The sequence below is a fragment of the Panthera pardus genome, unplaced genomic scaffold (assembly GCF_024362965.1).
Source record: "Panthera pardus isolate Hobbes unplaced genomic scaffold, ASM2436296v1 HiC_scaffold_25, whole genome shotgun sequence".
In the NCBI taxonomy this organism is placed as follows: domain Eukaryota; kingdom Metazoa; phylum Chordata; class Mammalia; order Carnivora; family Felidae; genus Panthera; species Panthera pardus.
This window is the reverse complement of record NW_026526821.1, coordinates 18,160,160-18,182,259: the sequence shown is the minus strand read 5'-3', so window position 1 is coordinate 18,182,259 and position 22,100 is coordinate 18,160,160. Positions and strand designations below refer to the sequence as shown.

Here is a 22,100-nt window from a genome sequence, read left to right as displayed (position 1 = left end):
AGAGTGACTTCTGTCATCTGTTGCGCCTGGGGGCCATGGAAGTAGGTAACGTAGAGGTGGTGGCTTTGCTGCAGGACTTCTCAGAGACTTTCGTGGGCTCATGTACACTCTGCATCCCCAAGGGAGTGTTACAGCCTCCCACAGCGTTTGTCCAAGGGACCCTCTTTTGACAAAGTGTCATGGGACTTCTATTCAGCAGAACAGACTCAGAGAAAGGTTGGCCTTAAACAACAAGTTCAAGTCCTTGCCAGTACACTATATGGCTTTTTCTGTGACTGGGGTCTGTGTCCCTCAGTTCTCCAGCCCTATCATTGTCTCCATGGCTTTTAAGTTTAAAAAAATGTGCCAGACTTCTTTAGTTATGAGATTCTTATTTAGAATGGTAAGATAGGAAACAAATAAAAGCTAGAGCTCCTCTGACGGATGGGGGCCTGGGCCTCCAGTTTCTTCCACTTCCCCTCTCACCGCTCCTTACTAAGGACACCGCTCCTTACTAAGGACTGAGACACCCTCCGGGCTAAGGGCACTGCTCTGACCAGTCTCTGGTCAGGTGTCACCTGGAGCCTGAGCTTAGGCAGTGTCCTTGCCCACTCTTTCTTACCTTGCAATCTCCCGCAGGTGTGCAGGGAACACTGACTAGGAAGAGTGTTCATTCCTTCAGTTAAAGAATATTCACTGAGGTTATCTGTGCCTCATGTTAGGCACTGCGAAGGCAGAAATAAAAGCTATGGCCCCCGTCCCTAGAACAGCTCATGGTCTAGCTGGGGAGGCAGACCCCTAAGTGGAAAATTCTACTGAAGTATTTAAAGGAGTGTCAGGTAACCCCATCTGGGGAAGGAGAAATCAGAGAGGGCTTCCTAAAGGAGGTGATGCATGGCCTGAGTCTTGAGACACAATAATAGCTAACATTTATTATTTTTTAATTATTTATTTTTTAATTTATTATTTTCTTATTTTATTTTTATTATTTTATTATTTTTAAAGAAGTTTTTTTTAAAGATTTAAATTTTTTTTCAGTGTTTATTTTTGAGAGAGAGAGAGAGAGCAAGCAAGCGTATGTGTGTGAGTGGGAGAGAGGCATAGAGAGAGGCAGAGAATCCAAAGCAGGCTCCATGCTATCAGCACAAAGCCTGACGTGGAGATGGAACTCATGAACCACAAGATCATGACCTGAGCTGAAGGTGGACGCTCAACCGACTGAGCCACCCAGGTGCCCCTATAGCTAATACTTATTAAACACAGACTCCATGCCTGTTACTCTTCTGAACATTTCAATGTATTAACTCATTTAATTCTCAGACCAGTCCTTATGTTGTTATCTCTGTTTTGTGGATGAGGAAATTGAGGCTAAGCAAGGTTACGTAACATAACTAGGTCACACAACTAGTAAGTTGTAACCCAGTCTGGACCCTGGCCGATGGACTCCACATCTGCACTCCTAATCACTGTAAGACACCGATGTCCGAGTACTGCCCAGCGGAACAGATGGCGGGATTCCATGGGAGACCGGCAGCGGGGCATCCATGTGGGGACAGGGCTTACTTAGCACAGCTCGTGCACAGAATCACAAACGGGGCACCCCCAGAGGAAAGTAGAAGACGGGGCACGTGCTGGATCCCGGGAGGCCTTGTATCCCACACTGAGTCTTTACTGGGGAGCTCTGGGGAGGCTGCAGGGATGGGTGCACAGAAGGGGAAGCGCGTCATCAGACTTGCATTTTTAGGAGGACTATGCAGGCTGCTATGTGAAGCAGGGATCTGAGCGGGTGTGTTGGGGGGCAGTGCAGAGGGCGCTGACAGTGCCCTTCAGGTCCCCTTTCCTGGGCCAGAAACCCCATCCCCAGCTCCTCTGAGTCTTGGCTGATGCCCACAGCCACTTCCTCCTTCAGAGAATTGCTCAGCCAACCAGGAGCCACTTCCCCTGGGGGTGGGCAGCTGGCCTTCAGTGGCTGGAGGACAGCAGAGTGGGCAGCTGACTTGCTGAGACTGCCCAGGACTGAGTGGTTTCCCGGGACATGGGACTTTTGGTGCTAAAGCCAGGATGGCCCTGGGCACACCAGGACATTGGGTTACCCTAATGGAGGAACAGAAGATCCCTTTGCCTTGAGACAGATTAACTGTCTCTAGAGCTCCCATGGGATCTGGCTGATGCTGGTCTCAGGCTGAAAGCATTCTCTTGCTTGGCTCCTTCCCCTGCCCCATCCCGCCTCCTCCTTCTCTTCTCTTCTCCTCAGAACAAGGGCACCCAAAGCTCTGCCTCAGGCTCAGCTCCCAGAAACCCAGACTAAGATGGGGTGAGACTAGAAGCAGAGAGGCCCCAGGAGGCTGGGGTAGGAGTCCAGGTGGGAGTGAACACAGGCCCAGATGAGGGCCCTGATGGACGAGCTCAAGTAGGAGAAAACAGCTTCAGGAATACTCAGTTTTTCATTTCATGCTCAGAGTCACCTCAGCCCGGGGAAGCCCTTGTTCCAGACCTCACTACCTCCACTGCGGTTATGTATTAGGGGCCCTCTCTCCCCATTGGGACTGTGCTCTCTTCAAGGGCAGATGCTGCTTCCTGTTTATTATTTCTGGCTCCCGGGCTCGGCTCAAGAACCAATTGTGAGCTAATGACCCAGGCAGTTTGCTGAGCACCTGTATATGGTTCTCCAAAGCCTCCCTGCTCAGGTGTGGGACCCAGGATGGGCCACTATGTCCCCACTGCTCATCTCACTCTCCACACTAACTGCTTATGTGCCAGATGAGATGGGAACCCCATCCAAGGACCTTTTTTGTGGCTTGTGTCCCCAGGACTCCCCACTGCAGGAGTGCTGACTGCGAGTGACTCCCCTTTTCTGGAGCGGTGCCCTCAGCCAACAAGAGCCAACTTGTGCTGGAGGTGACCTCTCAGTGGCTGGTCTACAGTCAGAGGGCAGACTGAGGCAAGGGGGCAAACTCTCTGGTGCAGGTCATGCTCTGGAAGCCCCCTGGAGCAGGCCTGGGCTAGACTTTGCGGAAGACTCTCTTGCCCAGGTCCTTCTCTTTCCCTCTCCCGCTTCCTGCCCTCTATTACAAGTTTCTCTTGAGAGTGGTCCCAGGGCGCACTATATGCATCTGAATCCTTGTCTCAGGCTCTGCTTTTAAGGAACCTGACCTAAGGCCACATCAATGCACCTGTTGTCTTCCTCCTCGTCAAGAAGAAGGGCCCTTCTCTCCTGGCTCTTCACCTGAGCCTGCAGATGTAGGCCTTCAGGAGCACGGGGCTTGGAGAGGGAACGGCCAGGAGGAGCGTGTCCTGTACTCAACCACGCGTGCAGGCACCATACCGTGCATGTGCCTGCTTCAGTCCTCAAAAGTACTTGCACAAACCTCAACAGCACAGCTTTCACAGCAGTGAATGCCCAATGCTTCTGCATCCTCGGGTCTGGGGCCACCTGGTCCAGTAGTGCAGGTACTTTCAGAAAATGGCGTGTTGGGGGTGCCTGGGTGGCTCAGTCGGTTAAGCGTCCGACTTCGGCTCAGGTCATGATCTCACAGTTCGTGAGTTCGAGCCCCGCGTCGGGCTCTGTGCTGACGGCTCGGAGCCTGGAGCCTGTTTCGGATTCTGTGTCTCCCTTTCTCTCTGCCCCTCCCCTGCTCATTCTCTGTCTCTCTCTGTCTCAAAAATAAATAAACATTAAAAAAAAAAAAAAAAGAAAATGGCGTGTTGGAGTAGTGGAGGCACAGCGAGCCTCAGTCAAGGGCTGAGGTGGGAACGTGGTTCGGCCTGCTTACGGCCGGGCAACTCTGGACAGCTGATGTACGTGCACTGTGCCTAATTTTTGTCACCTCTAAAATGGGGGTAATAACAGTACCTCCATGAAGAGGTTGTTGGGAGGATTAAATGAGTTCATGTATGCAAAGCACCGAGAAAAGCACCTGCTTTAATAACTGCTCAATAAATGTTAGCTAGCATTATGAGACCAATTAAATTACTAGTCTAATAATTATTTGGAATCTCATTCTTTTTTTTCATTTTAAGCTTTTCTCATTTTTTTTTTTTTAATGAAATCTCATTCTTGCTTACTTGCACCCTAGCCTCGTTTCAATACCTAGACCAGCATCTCTCAACCCTGACATCACTGACATTTGTGGTTGGGGGCTGGGGTGTCCTATGCATTGCAGGATGTTAGCGTCCTTGGCCTCCACCCATAGACACCAGGAGCACCCCTCCTTCCTCAGGTTTGATAACTAAAAATGTCCCTAGACATGGTCAAACGTCCCCTGTGGGACAAAATCACCACCAGTTGAGAACCACAGGCCTAGAACATGTTGAAATCTTCTTTCCCCTCAACTCTGCATGTTTCCTTCTCTCTGCCTGGCAGAGTATTCCTCCTGTTCTTCCCTCAGCTGGCTCCTTCTCATCCTTCATTATCTGCCTCAATACCTCCTCCTCCAGGAAGCCCTCTCTGACCACATCATCTTCCTGTCTCCACTCATGGCATGTTTTTTTTTTTTTCCCATGGCTTTTATCACCATATGGCATTACTCCATTTATTTGTCTGTTGAATTCTGTTTGTCTCTCCTGCTAGAGGGGGGCATCTTCTGGAATGGGATTCACATCCAACCTGATTGCTGATTCATCCCTGGTGCCAAACACAGGATGGGCACAGAGCAGACCCTCGCTCAGTGCATGCCCAGAATGAACAAACAAGCTTACCTTCTGGACTGTGAAGGTACGTATGACGTATTCTGCCAGGGGTTCTGTTTCAATCAGGGTGACTTTAATGTCTCCGTAGACCTCCGTGTCGTCCGGCCAGTATCGCACACACTTCACCTGTGAGAAAAGACAGAGACAAGGACGAATGAGTGGGTGGCTGAGTACGAGCAGCCGCCTCGTCTGGCCTTCCTGTTCAGATAAACCCAAGGGCGATTTGGGTGGAATTTCGGTCGAAGGGGTTCTCAGCTGGCCAGGGACTGGCAAACCGCACAGGGCCACACTCTCTCCCCAAGGAACTGGAGCCGTTAGGGATAATGGTGGTACCTTCTTTTGCAGAGCTCCTTAAAATCTCCAAGTCCATCATCACCCTAAGTGATCGAATAGACCAAGGTGAGGTAGGCAGGTGGCGTTACCCCGTTTACAGATGAGAGTAACGCTCGAGTATGGAGGTCTGGTGACTCTTCTGGGGTCACTGGGCCAGTTTCCTAGCTCTGGCTGAGCCCTCTCTGTGCGAGGTCAGGCTGGGGCAGCTGGGCAGTGTCAGCAGAGCAGAGATGAGAATAAAAGGTGGGAAACAGCAAGGGAGTGGAAGCAGAAGTGGTCGGGAGAGGGACATTACTATTAAGAGGTGGAAATTGGGGGCTGGAAGGAGAAAGGCTCTCATTTGGGAAAAGTATGGAAGGTGCTGGGCTCAGAGGGAAGACTCTGTGACCGCTCTGTGCCCGGGCGGTGGGTGCAGGTGCTACAGACAAGCCAGTCCCACATCCTGACTCTGCGTCACACTCCGCGGGAGGAAGAAGAGATCATCATTGCTTTCCCCTAAAAAGAACAAAAGCATTACCATTCCGGGGGACGCCGCGCGGCCTACAGTGGCATTTCCCACAGTGTGTTCCGCTGGGCGCTAATAGGTGTTAGGTAAAACACAAGAAACAAAAAAACAAACAAAAAAAAGGTTTTGTGGTCAAATGAGTTTGGGAAATGCTGGATTAAACAAAGTTAAACAGGCCGCTCTGCTACCAGACTCCTCAGCTCATCGAATGTGCTAACGCTACTGTATTTTCGACTCTCCGAGAGGGGCAAAGAGTGCACAGCATTTCCCAAACGTATTTAACCATGGAACCCTCTTCTCACTAGACATCCTGCAGGCTAGCATCCCGTGGAACCCACTTAGGGAAATGCTGGTACAGTGCAACAGGCTTTGGAGGCAAATGGATGCGTTGCTTGGTGCTAACGTTCAGTAGCTGTGTAGCTTCCAGAAAGTGCCGAAATCTCTGAGGCTCAACTTCTTATTAATAATGACAGCTAGGGGCGCCAGGGTGGCTCTGAGAGTTAAGCGTCTGACTCTCGGTTTCGGCTCAGGCCATGATCTCACGGTTCGTGAGCTGGAGTCCCGAGTCAGGCTCTGCCCTGTCAGCACACAGCTTGCTGGGGATTCTCTCTCTCTCTGCCCCTCCCCAACTCATGCTTTCTCTCTCCAAATAAATAAATAAACTTAAAAAAATGATAGCTAACACTTATTGACAACTTACTGTTTCTCACTGCTTACTAAGTGTTCTATGAATTCCTTCCATGTGTTATTTTAATAGTTTATCATTACAACCTCATACAGATATTATTATTACCCCATTTTACAGATGAGGAATCAGAAGCACTGAGAGGCTAAAAAAGTGTCCAATGTCAGTAACGGATGGAGCCAGGATGCAAAGCTAGGCCATCTGAATAATTACCAGAAACACCACCTGGGGCAGCTGTTGGGACTCCAAATGAAGTAATACACAGTAAGCATCTGGCACGGTGCTTGGCTCTTAGGAGTTCTGTCAAGAGAGTACTCCCCTGTTCCCTCCCCAAATCCAAATTAGACTCATGATCTGTCCATCAAGGGAGTCTGTCTCCAATGTGGGATATGTTATAGAACAGGCTGGAGTTTACCTCTGAATTCTTAAATCCTAGTTTTTTGGGTTTTTTTGTTTTTTGGTCCACAGCAGTTCCTCCCCCAGGCCTGGGTCCCTGGGGAGCAGTCAGGAGTGGAGGGGCTGCGATACTAGCATGAGAGTCAAGAGTCAGTGGTCCTGGCAGGGCTCTGGCTAGGGGACTCCAGGGTAGTCGCTCCACCCCTTTGGGCCTGTTTCCTCATCTGTAAAATTGGGGAAAGTACTAGGTAAGAGTGGGCTCCAGGATAAAGTCCCTCCTGGCCCTAGAGTCCAATGAGGCCACGAGATGTCCATAGCCTGGATTACGACAACAGCCCAGATTCTCTCTTTCCCGTTATCTTGGAGGCCAGGACTCTCTACTTTAATGGGTTATCTGGTTCTTGTCGAAACAAAAACTTACCTGCCCACTCTTCAGTTATTTCATATGGTAAGTGGAGAGGCCCTCTTCATTCTAGGGTCTGTGCACCTCGCCTTTAAACCCAGCAGCCCGCCCACCCACATGCCACAGTTTACCAAGTTGGCAAAAGCAAGCTGGGGAATAACAGTCCCATTTCCAAGCCCTAGGAGCAGCTAAGGATGACATAGGAGAGAGTCAAGATAGAGCAGAGTGGGAGACCGAGGCCTGAACCCTGAGGAATATCCAGGTTTAGAGGTAAGGGAGCAAAGGGTCGAATGCTCTGAGAGGCTGAGGTCGATGAGAAGAAAGTGGCTGTTCGTCCGCATGAAGGATGCTGGTGATATTGACGGTGTCACTATGGGTGGGATGGAGGGAGGAGTTACGCTGGATGGGGGAGAAGAGAACGGCAGTGGAGAAGCAGAGTCTGTGTGTGTCTTTAGAGTCTGGCAGAAAAGTACGGACAAGAGAATCCTTTTTGTTTGCCTGCTTTATATTTTTCAGGGGGAAGGTACTCAGGATGTTTTACGTTCAGGGGAATGATCTAGCAATGAGAAAAAGAGCTACTTTTCAAGTGAGCGGAGAAATGAAAAAAATATTGAATAGAATCTGTGATTTAAGGCACTGGGATTGCCTTTGAAAGGGCAAGAGTCACTTCCTCCGTCATATGAGGCGGAACCATTAGAAACAGCAGATATTCTACCATTTGGGGTCAACAAAAATGGCCATTTTTTATGGGTTCCCCCTGATGAGAGAGGGGGAAGAATGAGAAGGTGGTTGTAGATGCGGGTAGGATTGTGGCTTTGCGGTGTGAAGATGAGAGTTCACGTCTGATGGCTTTAGTTTCCTCAAAGTGCATGAGATGACATCATCAACGGGGTGAGGGTGGAGAGAGGGATGATTTGAAGGGAAAGGCCAGTCCTCGAATGGGAAGCAGGAGTGAGGATGTCTCCCATGCAGGTTGTTGTGGGGCGAACTGTTGAACACTGTTGAATGGGGGCACTTGGCACAAGGCCCAGAGCAGAGGAATGTTTGGAGGGCAGCACTAGCATCCTCTGTCCAGGTGGCTGCGGGAGGGGCTTACCCGGCCCACTTCCACGAGGTTTGTGACCATGACGATGCTGGCCGAGTTCTCCTGCCAGATCATTCTCCAAAAGTCCTTGACGGTCTCCTGCATTGGACCTGCCGACAGAGAAGGTGACAGGGTCAAGGAAGCAGCCAAGAGGCTGTCTCTCCTGTGTGGTCAGTCAAGGCTCGGCAGAGGTAAGCAAGAGCAAGGCCAGATGATCCTTGCTGGGACACCCAAGTCATCGAGACCAGGGCCAGAGTATGGGAAAGAAAAGCAGCTTTCCAACCAAGCAGAGCATGGACTATAGCATCCGCTGGACACGTCGACAGCTTCTTCTCTTCCCTCTGCTCTCCCACAGCCCCCAGGTGTCTTGCACCCATTGCCCTTCCCTGGCGATGATTTTCTCACTCAGAATTGGGCTCTAGAAGCTCAGTGAGAGACAGGGAGGAAATTGGGGTTGCAGGGAAGGGAGGAGAGACAGAGAGCTGCTGGGAGCCAGACGCTCACGGCGCAAACAGAAGAGGCCCGATTGTGAGCTTGACAAACACAGGGAGCATTCGTCTGCAGCCCAAACAGCAGGGACAGAAAGAAACAGATAAGGCAAGAGAGATAGCATCTGAGAGTCCAAAGCAATTTCCTTGGAAATTTCTCTTTCAATGTCCTGAGCCTTCATCGCTTTCACAACTACTAAAGTAACACATGTGTTTTGTATCAAAATCCGAATAGCATTTTTCTGTATATGTATACACTTTTCTGTGTATGTACCCCTATTTCTATGTATGTATTTGCTGTAATAAGCATCATTATATGCATTTTTGCATGCTCTTAAAAATTCTGACCAAGCATGAAATGCATTCACTGCATAATTTTCTAGAATATTGAAGTATCACACTTTATTTAACTCATCTACCAACGGTTGGGCATTTAAGACTTTTCACTTTTTTGCTATTGAAGATAATGCTGTGAAGAGTATCTTTATATATATCCCTGTCCATATATGTAATTATCTACAGGATTTCCTCCCCCAACCGTTGGGGAGATAGGATCATTTTTAAGCCTCTGATGATGTACAGCCACGTTGTTTTCTACTTCCGTCTTCTAGGCATATACTCATCAAAGGGATAAGGCAGCATCAACTCCAGTTCCAGATGGTGGATCTTGAAGCCGACGCTTCTGGTCTGCCCTGCCTGACCGCTGCCTAGTGACATCTCCTTCATCTCTCGCTCATGTCCCTCCCCTAGAGCTGAACTTGGCACCTCTTTCCTTCACAAAAAACACAAATGGACGCTCCCAGGGACCCCTGGAGGCTCTCCAGCCCTACTCCTCTGCAGCTTCTTTGCTGGCAGACGCCCATCCCTCTCTTACAGTGAAGGGCGAGGACCCTTTCAAGGAAGAGGAGAGTACTTACCCTGAGTTGCAATGTAGTGCCGAGGTCGATGGTATCCCTGGACAACAGGACAGAAGCACAGTGAGGGCCTGCAGTCAAAGCTTGCAAACACCCTAATAGTAATAGTTCTCCTTTCCAAGACATGGTTTCCTCATAGGCAAAGTGGGAATAGCGTTAGACGTTTCCCAGAGAAGTGGCAAAGATTAAATCAGGTAACGCGTGTAAAGAGCTTATTAAATCACTCAATTTATAATAGTTACTTGTGAGGGGCCCATATAGGCTTGCCCTGGAAGCAAGAACTGGGTGGACATTACTTATGCCCGTGCACCCAGAAAGAGGTGGAGAAGGAATTTCGGGGTTTCTGGGGGGACATAAACCACCAAAAAGTCTTTCCTGAGCCATAACTGTGTGCAGAACACTGCGTGAGTCCCTGTAGGCCACCCACCAGAAGAAAGCCATTGAGTTGTTGGCGTCTTGAATTAGTAACAATCAGAAAAAAAAACTGGTAAGAATGCCACAATGTGACTGTCTCTGTGCCACATGGCTGGGCTTGGGATTGGAAGTCCCATTCACCAGGGAGGGCCCCGTGCAGGTGTGACCCAGAGGCTGATAAAGCCACTTTCTGTTTCAGAGTCTAGTTCCTGATATTCTTGTCCATCTCAGAGTGTCCCAATAGGCCTTGCCATGCACACTCTGGTGTGGGGTTACTCTGTGCCCCATAACCCTAATCACTGGGGAAGAGGTTGAAGATAACCTTCTCTTTGGCCTGGATATGGCCATACTGGAGGATCCCCTCTCTAGTGCCAGAGAGGAATTATATCCTACTGGGTAGAGTTTAAGTTTGGGAACAAAGATTTGCATTTAGTCCATAACACTGAATGTAATTAGTATTTAGTGAATGAACACATGAGTGAATGAGTGGATGGATGGATGGATGGATAAAATTTCAAAATACAGATGCCAATTATGGAGCCTGCTGGTGGAGACATTATTATTGACAGTCCTGAAATCCCCTTTCCTTTATGGTTAACTATCTCAAAAGAAAACAAGCCCTAAAGTTTGATGAATATCTAGTTTCTCTTAAATGTTGGTGATCAGTCTTTCTTCCCCGCCGGGGTGGATGGGCTGCCTCCTCTTTCTCAGGAAATGAGCCAGAATTGCCACCTGTATGGTTTATGGCGAAACAGATGTGCTATCTCTGAAGTTCTGGATCCACTTTCTGATTTGAAGACTAGTTTTTGGGTCCCTTATATATTCCTCCACCTCAATCTTCCACCAGCTCCATAAATATTCAGTAGGTACCTTTTAACTGCTGGGCATACTCTAGAGATGCCGGAGTTCACTGTCAGCACCAACCCAGGGCACTGTCATGGCCTGAGCTACTATTGGGTTAACCACAGTGACTAGGAATCAATGGCCCCACCTAAGCTCTGTTTGAGCAGTCCTGTCTTCTTAGTGAGTTGTCAGCTTCTTGAGGACAAACACTGCCTCCTAAGTTTTAAAAATATTTTCCATAGAGCCTAGTACAGTGTGAGACTCGGAGCAAGTGTCCAACGAACAAGTTGCTGAGAGGTCAGCTAAATACCTTAAGGTAGGAAGAAGTTATGTGCGCACACTCTGGACCCCATTGCCTGGTTTTGAATCCCGGCCCTGACCCTTAAGAGCTGTGTGGTGGTCTGGGGCAAGTACTTAACCTCCCTGTGCCTCAATTGATTTTTTGCTGTTAAATGCAGGTACTTTTATGTACATCATAGGATTGCTGTTAGGGTTATATGACAGTTACTATGTCCCAGGCACTATCCTAAGATTTAACGTATAGGACTTTATATTATTTTATTGGTTATCTGGCAAACATTTATTGGGTGCCTACCACGACTAAAAGTCTGTGTTGGCCACTTGGGAGATGGTGAGATCAGCAGTCCTTCCCTCCTCATTGCTCTGCCTGTTAATGTAAAACAGAGCTCTTCTCTGACACATGGGAAGTAGGAAGGGAGGTGAGAGGTACTAGGAGGTAACTCTTCCTTCAAGTCAAGATGGACAAGGTTTCCTAGGCTCTAGGAATTTTCTTGAGTAGGTCTGGGAACACAAAACAGTCCCCTAGAGTGTGGGAGGATGCGGTTTCTCATGCCCACTCCCCCACACCCTGCCATCATCCCTCCTAGTTACAGCCCTCGTCCTCCCTGACCTGGGCCATAGCTCCGGCCTCTTGTTGGCCTCCCTGCGTCCAGTCTGGTCCCATAGCTCATCTGCTTCCTGCCAGAACAAAGTCTCCAGTGCACATCTGATTATGTTATTTCCCCCACCAAACAGCCTACCGTGGCCCCACACTGCCTGCACAGTAATGTCCAAACGCCTCAGCTCAGGACTGCCGATCCATTTCCAGCCTCACTGCCAGCTGTCCCTCTGCACCCCCTCTCATGTTCCCTAAGTCCCAGCCTCCCCGTGCTACCCCTCAGATGAGACCTCCCTCCTCCTGAGCAGTCCCACAGGCTTCTGCAGATGCCCAATGAGCATACTCACAGCATGAGCTGCAATACGATCTTTGTATTTTTCTCCTCCTGGGCCACAGCACGTGACACTCAGCTGGGTGCCATTTTCAGCAAAGGCTGGCTGGTGACATACGTGCATGAATAGGTCACTGGGGTGAGGTTGGGGCACCTTAATGGTATCTCCACTCCATCCCTCCAGGAGCTTTCCTGTTCCGACTGCTCTTCCCCTGGCTTACTGGCTGTCTTTCTCTTCTTCAGAAACAGCAGTCGTGTTTCCATCTAGAGGCCTTTGCACTGGCCATTCCCTGTGCCTGCTACATGTGTCCCCCGTTAACTCAGCGGTTTGCTCTCTCCCTCCATCCGGGCTACTGCTCTGTTACCAGTCACTTCTACAGAGAGCCTCCCCTGACCACCCTGCCAGCCTCTTTCAAGTTTCTGTGGTTTACTTTCCTTTGCACTTGTCACCAAATGGCACAGTGTTCTTTGTTTATGTACATGCTCACTGTTTCCCCAGTGGAATGGGAGGGCCAGCAGGGCAGGGCTGTATCCAGCTTGCTCATGGCTGTGTCCCCAGCACAGAGAAGTCTGCCTGGGCCACCAGCCTTGATACACATGTATCGAATTCACGCACACTGCAGGTGAGTAAAAGGCCCTCTGGTCTCTAAGACCCTAGACAGTCCCCAAAGAGAAAACATTCTAACTACGAGACTCCTCAACAATGGAGATAAAAGGAACCGTATTGCTTAACTGGGGTCTTTGCTGGAGATTTGCCAGGAACTGGGACAGGAAACTTCCTAACCTTAAATGAACCCTGAGTTCACCAAAGTCCCACCTACACAGCAGAGACCCACTGCCGACCGGCCCCGGCTGCCTCCATCCGTCTGTGAGCAACGGGAAAGAGGCTTGCATCCAAAACACATTTATCTCACTCTGGACTCATGCATCTGTTACTTACTGGGGACCCAGATACGATATTTATTTCCAGGCTGGTAATTTATAACAGATTCAAGTGGCCAATACATTCTCCGGTGTGCAAACAAACCCGCCGGCGGGATGGTTCCGATGGTAGCAGAACCATGGCCTCTGGAGGCACCAACAGGGCTGGCCCCATCTAGCTCATTATCCAAATGGAGTTGTTTTAATGGATCGTCAAGATCCAATTGTGGATAAATGATTCTAGCATGGGCAGTTAGCTCTTCTGAGAGCCAGGATGATTTCAACTGGGCTGGAGACCAGGGCAAAAGGGTGAGGACCTAGAGAGCTGTCTAGGGTGTGTCTGGCTGGGAATCTCCAAAGAGACTAAGGCAGTTTAAGTTTGCTGCAGTACATAGTAGGTTCACAATTAATGAGCTTCCCCACCCCTCACTCCACCCTATATTGGTGACAGCGTGCTAGGAGGGGCTTGTGCTTGGTGTCTTCTCTGTCCCTCCATGTTTCTACTTTTCCCTTCCACGCTCTGCCATGTGCCATGGGATGCTGACCCATATGGACCACATCATGGGCTTCTGTGGCCTCCAGCTTCCAGTTGTGTTCAGCAAATGGGGGGCAGAAGCAGGGACTCAGAGACCGTGGGGAGGTTGGGTGTATGTTCTAGGTCCGCCCGCATCAGGCCACTGAGGTTAGCACTGACTCTCTGTCAGAGGCTACTGCTTCTAGCCCGGGAATACTGCACCCCACCCTGTTGGTTTCCCTTAATCCTGCCCCCACCCTTGTTGAACTCTCCTCAGTTGAGTGAGCCTCTGTTTCCTAATGGGAGACTGAGAGGTACATCAGTTATCACATCCTGCTGGGGTAGCATTATTATCCCACTTTGCAGATATGAGAACAAGTAAATAATTCACCCAAGATCATAAGGCTGGTAAGCAGGACTGAATAAACCCAACAAGGGCTGAATTCATGACTTTGGTCTCACAAACCTTTGACTCTAACCAGTGAGACTGACTCTAACCAATGAGATCCAGCAGAGGCCAGTGTCATATATTAAGACAGCATCTAGCAGAGGCTGTTTGGCCTGTGTGCACAATGTAGTACTTCTAGGGAGGGAAAGGGTGGTGGGGTGTCCTTAGTGTGCAGAGAACTGGATTCTAGCTATGCAACCTTGAGCAAGGATCTTAAGCCCAATCCCTGGCTTCTTATCCTCAAAGGCTTGCAGAATGCATTGTAACGATGGAAGCTGGTAGGCATGGGGGGGGGGGCGGCGCGTCCTCAGTGTCGATGTTGGAGATCCACCTGCATCGTCAGCAATTTCATTTGTTGCCTGTAACACACCGGAGTGCATCTTGGCTCTGACTGTGGCAAGATGCTCGTGCAACTTTGGATTGAGTGTCTATCTAGGGAAGTAATTTTTGCTGGTGGCTACCACTTAGATGACAAACACCAGATACGGCAACTTAGGCTGGCACACCTCATGTGGGCCACGGCCATCAGTGTTGCCACAAGCACTCAGCTGGAGACAAGGTCAAAAGGAAACTGGAAGGAACTAGTTCAGTCTGGTTAACTACATGCTAACTGAATCCCTACTGGGTGCTGGATGTGAGGTGCTGTCTGGGAGTGGATGGGGAGGGACAGGAGGAAAGGCCCTGGGTTTGGAGTTATTCCAGTCTGGTTCCTAAGTTTGGCTCTGCTGCCGACCAGCTGCATGGCCTTAGTCAAGCTTCGCAACCTCTTTAAACCTCAGCTTCCCTTTCTGAAAAATGGGGAGGATTACTTGGAGGGGCATTGAGGGGTCTCCATAAACCGACTCCTTTAAAACCCTCCACCGTGGCATCACAGGGTGCAGGGAAGACTCATTTAGAGTCACTGGCTGTTGTCATTATAACTGTTATAACTGAAGCCAGCAGAACATGGTAGGGGAGTCACCCCAGATTCAGACTCCTGCTCTCTCCCCCTCCACATCCTAGCAGTGTGATCCTAGATAAGTTACATAACTAATTGACAGCCTCAGCTAACCCATCTGGAAATGGGTAGCAATGGCATTTACTTCAGGAGGATGTGGTACTAGTTAAGGTAATGCTGATACACAAGAGGTGATGTGAGGTTACTACCAATCCTTCTTGCCTGTTGGACTCTTACTCATTGGCTAAGGCAGTACTGTGTCACCTCCTCCAGGAAGGCTTCCTCGACTACCCACCTCTATACCTCAAGGCTTTGGTTTTCCTTTATGTTCCCATAGGCCCTGCTCTGAGGGTCTCTTTTCTTACCTGAGTCCCTCACCAGACCTGAGTCTCTTTTCAGGTCTGGGTTTCTAGCACACAGTGGAGGGCCTGCTCAGTGTTTGTGAAATGAATACTAGATGCATGAGGGAGAGGCCGGAGGTGTGATGGGTGGATACTCTGAGTGCTTTCTCCAGGCTCAAGACAGATTACTCTGAACTGGCCATCTCCTTGTGAACTTTCCTGGGAGGGCCACGGGGACAGAGGCTGTGTCTACCTTGACCTCCACTGAAACTCCAGCCCCTGTTCCTGACCACGTGTAGGCCCTTTGTAAGCCAGGGTCCAGGCAGGGACTAGAATCCACTGTGGGTGTTTCAGACACGGGGAATTCGGTATGGGGAGCTGGGGACCTATCAGTGTTAGAGGAGCTGGGATGCTAACCAGGGGACAGAGGGGCTCCCAGAGGGGGACTGTGACAGCCCCTGGAACTAGTGGGTGATGGAGACACAGAAGCAGCCGGACCCTGGAGCAGAGGAGTTGCCAGGCAGAGGCGGGAACTCCAGTGGGTCTGTCTGGGAGAAGCTGGCGCCACAGCTGGGATGCGGCCACTGCCAGAGTCAGCACCCAGGGAGGTGAGAGAGGAGGAAAATTACACCAGCCTTCCCCTTCCAATCTCCCATCAATGCCTTCCTTGTAGGCATCAGCTTGCTCTCCCTCCTGCCGCACACACACACACGCATACACACATGCACATACTCTCACACACACACACACACACACACACACACTCTCATATACACACACACACATACAGTCTCACACACTCTCACATACACACTCACACTCACATACACACAGATACATGCACACACACTCTCACATACACACACACACTTTCACATATATATATATATACACGCACTCACATGCACACACTCTCACACTCATACTCTCACATACATATATGCACTCACATGCACAGTCTCATACATACACACTCTCATATACACACACACACTCACATACAGTCTCACACATTCTCACATACACACTCACACACACACATATATATATGCACTCACATGCACACACTCTCACATACATACACACACACTCTCACATACCTACACACTCATACACACATGCACATACTCTCACACACACACTCTCATATACAGTCTCACACACTCTCATATACACACTCACACACACTCTCACATACATATATGCACTCACATGCACACAGTCTCACATACATACACACACACTCTCATATACACACACACACTCACATACAGTCTCACACACTCTTACATACACACTCACACACACTCACATACACACAGATACATGCACACACACTCTCACATACATACACTCCCACACATTCTCACATACACACTCACACACAGTCACATACATATACACTCACACATACACACATTCACACACACGCACACACTCTCATATACACACACTCACATATACACACACACACACATACTCAAACACTCTCACATACATACACACACTCTCACATACCTACACACTCACACACACTCTCATATATATATATATATATACACTCACATGCACACACTCACACTCATACTCTCACATACATATATGCACTCACATGCACACAGTCTCACATACATACACACACACTCTCATATACACACACACACTCACATACAGTCTCACACACTCTTACATACACACTCACACACACTCACATACACACAGATACATGCACACACACTCTCACATACATACACTCCCACACATTCTCACATACACACTCACACACAGTCACATACATATACACTCACACATACACACATTCACACACACGCACACACTCTCATATACACACACTCACATATACACACACACACACATACTCAAACACTCTCACATACATACACACACTCTCACATACCTACACACTCACACACACTCTCATATATATATATATATATACACTCACATGCACACACTCTCACACTCATACTCTCACATACATATATGCACTCACATGCAGTCTTACATACATATACACACTCTCACATACCTACACACTCATATACACATGCACATGCACTTTCACATACACACTCTCATATACATACAGTCACACACACACTCAAATACACACACGCTCTCAACATGCTTTCACATTTGCACTCACACACCCACATTCTCACATACATACACCCACACTCACACACACACTCATATAAGCAACGCAAAGGAGAATGGGGAAGGATAAGAAAGAGATCTGAGAACAAACAGACAAATGACTACCATAAGGCTCAATAAATATTTGTTGAATCAGTGAATCATCTGGATGAGCCTAGATTATGGGGAGTTTAAAAGCATACCGCTGCACTTCACAGGTTGTCTGTAAAAGCACTTGGGCATCGGAGGCACCGAGGTGGATCTCTGAGCCATTCATCAAGGCTCTTGGGCTCCTAGTGGACGGAGGTCCTGAGCAGGCTGGCTTACACTGGTTATAACAGCATGTCCGTCTGGCCCTTGTGGCCATGCTCCCCCTTCACAAAGTCTCTCACTTCCATGGTGAAGCAGCCCCTTTCCTAACGGTGTTTGAATCCCAGACTCTTCTCCCTCAGAGCTATCTTACCCTTGGTGACAGAGAAATCATCCCTAGGCTCAGCTCTGAACTGGTCACCTCCGTGATAGAGAACTTTCAGTAGCCCTCTCTCGTCTATAGAACCAAGTCTGGCTTTCTAAGTCTGATCGTAAACCACCAATGATCTAGCTAGCTCCAGCCTTACTGTCCGCTATTCCCATGATGTAGCCTCAGCTCCCCTCAGCCTCAGCTGCACACACCCTCTGCTTCCAGCTGCGACATTTTGGCTTGTGCTTTTCTAACCAGAGGCCCATTTTCCCTCTTTAATTTTAAATTCTTCCCATGCTTGAAGTTTGGTTCACATCACATCTTGCATTCCTGATGGAAGAAGAGATTTTTTCCCCGTCCTCTGAATCCCTGCAGCATTTTATCTGAACATATGACACTTACCACTTTCCGTTTGCCCTGGAATTATTGATGTGCATAGCTTATCTTCCTGCTCAGGTTTTAAAGGGTAGAGACCATGGCACTTTTAGCTTTATGGTTCCCAGAGCATCTGGCACACAGCAGGCGCTTCTAAATTTGTGGCGCATAAATGGCTATACCTTCAGATGAATGAATGAATGGACAAACAGACACACATACAAATGAATTAATGGGTGAATGAACAAGATGGGCAGCTGTCCTGGGACCCCACAGAGTAGGCTACTCCAGCCAGCCTGAAAGAGGATGCGATTTTAGACGGATCATCAACTTGGGTTATGCTAATTGCATCTGGACATGTTCTGGGAGGGCCACTTTGTGGGGGAGCGTCTGGGGGACAGCCATCCATCTTGAGCCTGCTGTAACTGGCCCCAGAGCCCAGCCGCCCAGCCCCATGAAGACTCTCACATCAATGTAGTTGGCGTTGATGTAGTCGGAATGCGGGTCTCCATCCAGCACCAGCAGCCTCACTCGGGAATGGTCATCTGCAGAGAGAGAGAGAGAGAGAGAGAGAGAGCAGAAAACAAGGGGGTGGGTGGTAAGAGGCCTGCCGGTGAGGGGCCAGCACTACCCTCCTGAAGAGCTGCCATGTATCAGCAATAGGGGCATCATACTGCTTTCTTACTCTCTCATTTGACCTCTGGTCCCACCTGCAGTTATTATACCCATTTACAGATGAGGCAGTTGAGGCTCAGGGAGATCACTGTGCCTTAAAAAGCACTGCGTGCACCTTCTCTTTGTTTCCGCCTGTCCTTCTGGTTCTGTCATTACCTATCTGGGTGAGTCACCTGTTCCTTTAAGTCTTAGTGATTTTGTCATTAATAGGGAGGTAGAAATACCTTCTTCATAGGACAGTGCAAGAGAGATCAAAACACTCAGGAAGTGAGAAGTGTTGGATCCGGACTAACATGCTCCGCTTTCCTGCTTTGCTGAAAAATGGCAACTTTACCTATTTTCCACATGTGCACAAATGCTGTTCTTTTGCCTCTTGGGGTATTGGTGCAAGTAGACTGTTGGCCACATACTGTTACCAATACAATCATTCAAGTGAAGATGGCTTACATCATTATAAAAGAGATCATCAATAACCAAAAGTCATGTTACAGAGAAAAAATACCCTTTCAAACCCAATCCAGGCATAAACAAGATTTGCAAGGTTTAGTCAATGGCATGCTTACTTCAAATAACATCAAATAAAAACTATGAAAAAACCCCTTGTACGGAAGAATCAGGCTAATCCCTTACAATTAACTAAAGTGCACTCCGCCATGCTAAGAGACACACAAAAACGAAACACCCTGGTTGGGTCTGGTTGGAGGAGGGGCTCAGCTTGCTGTCCAGGTGACTGTGTGCCCACCACTGTAAGTCACTGCATCCACGGTCCAGTCTAGGCCAGGGCTAGGGTTCCCAGCAAGTGGGCTGGAGTGCTCCCCACAAGCGTCCCCGGGGTCAGGCAGTGGGGTCAGCTTGTCCTGCTAAGACTCATGAAGCACTTCGCAGTTTCCATGCACATCTACTGCTACTAACCGGAAGCCCCTGAGAACAGGGCCACTACTGCTCTGTTCCCCGTTCCATCCTCTGTGCCTTCTCGTGAGGCAGGAGCTCCACAAATCCTTGGTGAGCATACGAGTGGATCACTTCATGATCCTGTGAGACAAGCAGTGTAGCCCTCACTACAAATGAGGAAACTGAGGCTCACGACAACTGACTAGCCACATGGTCCATGGACGGTGGAACTTGAGCGTGGGGTTCTCCTAACTCTGAGCTCAGACACTCCTGCTTCCAAAGAGGAGGTCTAAGCAGGGTTTTGGAAACTGCTTCAAGCGCACATGGCAGAGAGAATTAATGCCAGAGAAGGGGTCACCTGGTGATGGAAGAGCTGACAGGGCAAATAGAAGCAGTGGTAACTCAGAGATCGGCACCAGCAAGGAGACACTGCCTTCCTAGGGATGGCGGCACGGAGAGGGGAGGTGAGGTTATCCGAGCTGGGGGCTACAGCCCCACCATGGAAGCTAGAGCCCGTGGGCCTCTCTTGGTGGGGGAGGGAGCTGGAGAAAAAGAGGAGCCTCACTCGCTGCTATAGGAGGTGTCTGCGATTGGGACAGAGAAGAAGTACTCCGGCTCCTTCCTTTCCCTGCCTTCCAGTCTCTCACCAGTGCACGGCCTTGGTCAAACCCAGCTGGAGGCCAGCTGGCAAAGAGACTGAGAAATGAAGCCTTCAGGGGTTGAACAGGAGAAGGCAAGGAATGGGTCCTAGGATGGACAAACAGGCCCGGGAATGGACAGGACACTACTTCATATCCATTAATTAAATAATTAAAAATTATTCATTGAGCATGTGTCATTTGCCAGGCACTATGATAGACACAGAGATATACCAGATGCCACTTTTCTTACTCATCATGGGCAAGAGTTTCGGTGGAAGCAGCTAGAGGAAACAGGGGGGAGGTCTAACTCATCCCTTTGCTGGGGGGAGTGGGGTGTGAAGTGCACCTTTATGGAGTTCATGCAGGTATCAGACTATACACACGTGATCTCACTCAATCCTTAATTCCTCAACGTAGCTCTGTAGATTACTACAGTAAGGCCATAATGATATGGTATTTTTTTCCTTCCCACTTCACGGATGAAGAAACAGGGGTTCAAAGAGGTTAAGTAAGTTGCCAACGTTATACAGCCCGTGAGTGGCAAAGCTGGGATTCTAGCTCAGGTCCCCCTCACCCTGAATCCCAGCTCCACCCACACAAGGTGCTGTCCCTGGACTTCTGCTCCTGAAGTCTGTGCAAATGGCCGGTCCCAGCTCCTGCAGCATTCTAGCCCCTGGAAGTGGGGCTTCCAGGGGGACCCCCTGCTCTGGCAAGGACTCAGGAAAGGCCCAGCACCCGAGTCCCAGATGGGGCTGGTAACCCCTGTTACCAGTAGTTACAGAAACTGTAAGCCTTGGGGCGCCTGGGTGTCTCAGTCAGTTAAGCATCTGACTTCAGCTCAGGTCATGATCTCACAATTTGTGAGTTTGAACCTCACATTGGGCTTGCTGCTGTCAGCACAGAGCCTGCTTTGTCTCATCTGTCCCTCCCACCCCACCTCTCTGCCCCTCCCCCACTGGTTCTCTCTCTTCCTCTCTAAACAAACAGACAGACAGACAAACAAACTTAAAAAGAAACTGTAAGCCCTAAAAAAGTAAAAACGCACATTGTGTTTTCACTCATTGGTCTCACTAATGACTTATTGATTCAAACATCTCCTTTATTTATTGAGTTATGACTGCCCCTGGGGTCTATAGCAGTGGAAACAGAAATTCTGGTTTAAAATGTTGAGAAGAATTTTCTTAACCTAAAATGAAACTTAAAATCTGAAGGCAAAAACTATTTAAAAAATCAAAAAGAAACAAAATTTAAGTTAAATATTCTCAAAGGTGAAAGGGGCCTCTACGCACCAGATGACGGTATTTGTCAATTTCTTCTCTTCATTCACTCACGAAGAACCTACTACGTACAGGCTGGCTGGCCTAAGGGAGTGCCACCAAAGTGATACACATGCTTAAGAAATCTGTCAGTGTGGTTTGGGAAGCAGACTGTACACAGAAGTAGAGCTTCAAAGTCTAGAAAGTGGAGCCAGGAGGGCTTTGTGAAGTACTATGTGAATTAAAAGTGGGTAAGGCTTGGGGTGCCTGGGCGGCTCAGCCGGCTGAGTGTCTGAGTCTTAAGTTCAGCTCAGGTCATGATCTCACGGTTATCCAACTATAACATCTGGCTCTATGCTGACAGTACAGAGCCTGCTTGGGATTCTCTCTCCCTCTCTGCCCCTCCCCCGCTCATGCGCGCGCGCGCACACACACACACACACACACACACACACGCACGCACACACTCTCTCTCTCTCTCTCTCAGATTAAAAAAGAGAAGTGGTCAAGCCTTGACCAGTG

General features: G+C 49.0%; 1 protein-coding gene across 17 annotated transcripts in view; it reads right to left on the bottom strand.

Moving 5' to 3' along the window:
- The window catches only part of PTPRT (protein tyrosine phosphatase receptor type T), a 1,067,285-nt gene that overhangs the window by 44,045 nt on the left and 1,001,140 nt on the right, over positions 1 to 22,100 (bottom strand). For 9 of the 17 annotated variants that reach the window (XM_019458468.2, XM_053890232.1, XM_053890233.1 and 6 more), the window contains 5 exons: positions 18,584 to 18,660; positions 9,480 to 9,516; positions 8,087 to 8,184; positions 5,519 to 5,578; positions 4,678 to 4,794 (listed from right to left, as the gene is read on the bottom strand). In XM_019458468.2, coding sequence (XP_019314013.2) covers positions 4,678 to 4,794; positions 5,519 to 5,578; positions 8,087 to 8,184; positions 9,480 to 9,516; positions 18,584 to 18,660 — 389 coding nt within the window. The remainder of the gene's footprint in view (positions 1 to 4,677; positions 4,795 to 5,518; positions 5,579 to 8,086; positions 8,185 to 9,479; positions 9,517 to 18,583; positions 18,661 to 22,100) is intronic. The other 8 variants (XM_019458472.2, XM_053890235.1, XM_019458474.2 and 5 more) reach the window with 1 other exon arrangement.